General features: G+C 39.9%; 1 protein-coding gene across 2 annotated transcripts in view; it reads left to right on the top strand.

Moving 5' to 3' along the window:
• The window catches only part of Itpr2 (inositol 1,4,5-trisphosphate receptor type 2), a 397,058-nt gene that overhangs the window by 154,829 nt on the left and 239,815 nt on the right, over window positions 1-2,414 (top strand). For both annotated transcript variants that reach the window (XM_021191683.2, XM_029533962.1), the window contains one exon: window positions 719-892. In XM_021191683.2, coding sequence (XP_021047342.1) covers window positions 719-892 — 174 coding nt within the window. The remainder of the gene's footprint in view (window positions 1-718; window positions 893-2,414) is intronic.

The following is a 2,414-nucleotide window of genomic DNA, read 5'->3' as shown; positions in this document are numbered from 1 at the left end:
TGCCACCATGCCCGGCGTTTTTTGTTTGTTTGTTTGTTTGTTTTTGTTTTGACTTTCAAACAGATACATGTATAGAACACCTCAGAAAAACTAACTTGAACCATGAATTTAGAGTTAGATTATCTCTTAAAAGAATTATTTATTTTTTGTTTTATGCATGGGTATGTCCATTCATACGTGTATGTGAACATATGTGTGCAGTACCCATGTAGGTATGTTCACATATGTGTGTAGTACCCATGTATGTATGTGCACAAGTATGTGCAGTACCCATGTATGTATGTAAACATATGTGTGCAGTACCCATGTATGTATGTGAACATATGTGTGTAGTACCCAGAGTTCAGAAGAGGGTTCAGATCCCTTGGAGCTGGAGTTACAGGAGGTTGTGAGCTGCCATGTGAGTGCTGGAACTGAACTCAGGTTCTCTATAAGAGCTTTTACCCGAGCCATCTCTCTACCCCCTAGACTTTTATGTTAAATTACTTTTCAGCATTTGGACATGTAAGAATTCCCTTTTACATGTGAACATATTGCTTGGAGTTCACGGATACTTGCAGCTAAGCTTTCAGCCTATACACATGTAAATACACATGAATGTTTTGTAAATGTTAACCTTTGCCTAACCAGTGTTTAAAAATGAGATCTTCAGTGTACAGGAACTAGGAATACAGAAGCTGTGTGAGAATATTAAGCGACAAAGTTCTCCCGTGTTTAGGTGCAGTTACTGGTGTCAAATCAAGATGTTGATAACTACAAGCAAATCAAGGCGGACCTCGACCAACTTAGGCTGACGGTGGAGAAATCTGAGTTGTGGGTAGAAAAGAGCGGCAGCTACGAGAATGGAGACGTGGGTGAGGGCCAGGCCAAAGGAGGCGAAGAGGCAAATGAGGTTCGTTTCCGAGATTACTTTTAGGAAGAAAATTCTTTATTTTTATTTAATGTGTAATGAGTGCTTTGCCTACATACATGTCTGTGCACTCCATACATGTAGTGCCCATAGAGGACAGAGGGGGCACTATATGCCCTGGAACTGGGGATATAGAGAGTTGTCAGCTGACCTTCATTAGGAATGAAGCCTGTCCTGTGAAGAGCAGCCAGAGCTCTTACCTGTTAGACCAGGGATCTAGCCCCCCCTACTTTTTTCTTACAAAACAGTTTTACTGAAAACTAACTACCACCAACGCTGTAATTGCTGTTTTTGAAATGCCTGCCTAGTGTCCCACTTAGGGGTTTGAATCCAGGAATGTAAAGGGTGTGTGGAGGCTTACCTGGGGCGGCCTTGGAAGTACCCAGAACGTTTCAGGTTGTAGAATGGGGGCACAGAAGGTGCTAGCTAAATATTAATTATGAGAAACGCTGAGGAGTTACAAGGTAGAGCTGAGGTGATAGAGTTCCACAGCAGGGTCTCAGGATGACGAACTACTTGTAATTCTTCATTTTTTTCTCCTAGGAATTTGTTTTTGTAATTTTTACAAGTGTTAGTGGAATGTAGACTTTCTGATTCATAAAACTTTGTTTTATAGTGAGTTAGGGTCATGGGGTGGGGGTATAAATTGTTCTCTAACTTATTTCTGAAGAAAAAAAAATGTTGGCATTTATTCAGTGCTCACCATGTCCATGTCATGAAAGTCAGATGTTTTTATATGTGGATTCTCCTTTTAAATGTTACAATAGACTTTGGGGATGGCTATAGGGCAACCTTTTAAACCCAATAAACGAAAGCTTAGAAATCCAACGGCTCCCCCAGGCTGCGAACTCTGGGACTCGGCCAACAGTTGGATGATAAGATCCAGGTTCCTGGTGGAATGTTTAGGGTCACTTATATATACTATCATATCACCTGAAAATAGTGATATTTTAACTTCTTCCTTTCCAATTTGTGTCCTTTTGATCTCCTTTTGTTGTCTAATTGCTCTGGCTAGGACTTCAAGTACTATATTGAAAAGGTAGGGAGAAAGTGGGCAGCCTTGTCGAGTCCCTGATTTTAGTGGGATTGCTTCAAGTTTCTCTCCATTTAGTTTGATGTTGGCTACTGATTTGCTGTATATTGCTTTTATTATGTTTAAGTATGGGCCTTGAATTTTTGATCTTTCCAAGACTTTTATCATGAATGGATGTTGGATTTTGTCGAATGCTTTCTCAGCATCTAACGAGATGATCATGTAGTTTTTGCTTTGAATTTGTTTATATAGTGGATTACGTTGATGGATTTCCATATAGTAAACCATCCCTGCATCCCTGGGATGAAGCCAACTTGATCATGATAGACAATCGTTTTGATGTGTTCCTGGATTTGGTTTGTGAGAATTTTATTGAGTATTTTTGCATTGCTATTCCTAAGGAAACTGGTCTGAAGTTCTCTTTCTTTGTTGGGTCTTTGTGTGGTTTAGGTATCAGAGTAATTGTGGCTT

The sequence above is a fragment of the Mus pahari genome, chromosome 2 (assembly GCF_900095145.1).
Source record: "Mus pahari chromosome 2, PAHARI_EIJ_v1.1, whole genome shotgun sequence".
Taxonomy (NCBI): Eukaryota; Metazoa; Chordata; class Mammalia; order Rodentia; family Muridae; genus Mus; species Mus pahari.
Note: the sequence above shows the minus strand (reverse complement) of the source record. Positions and strands in the feature narration are given on the sequence as shown.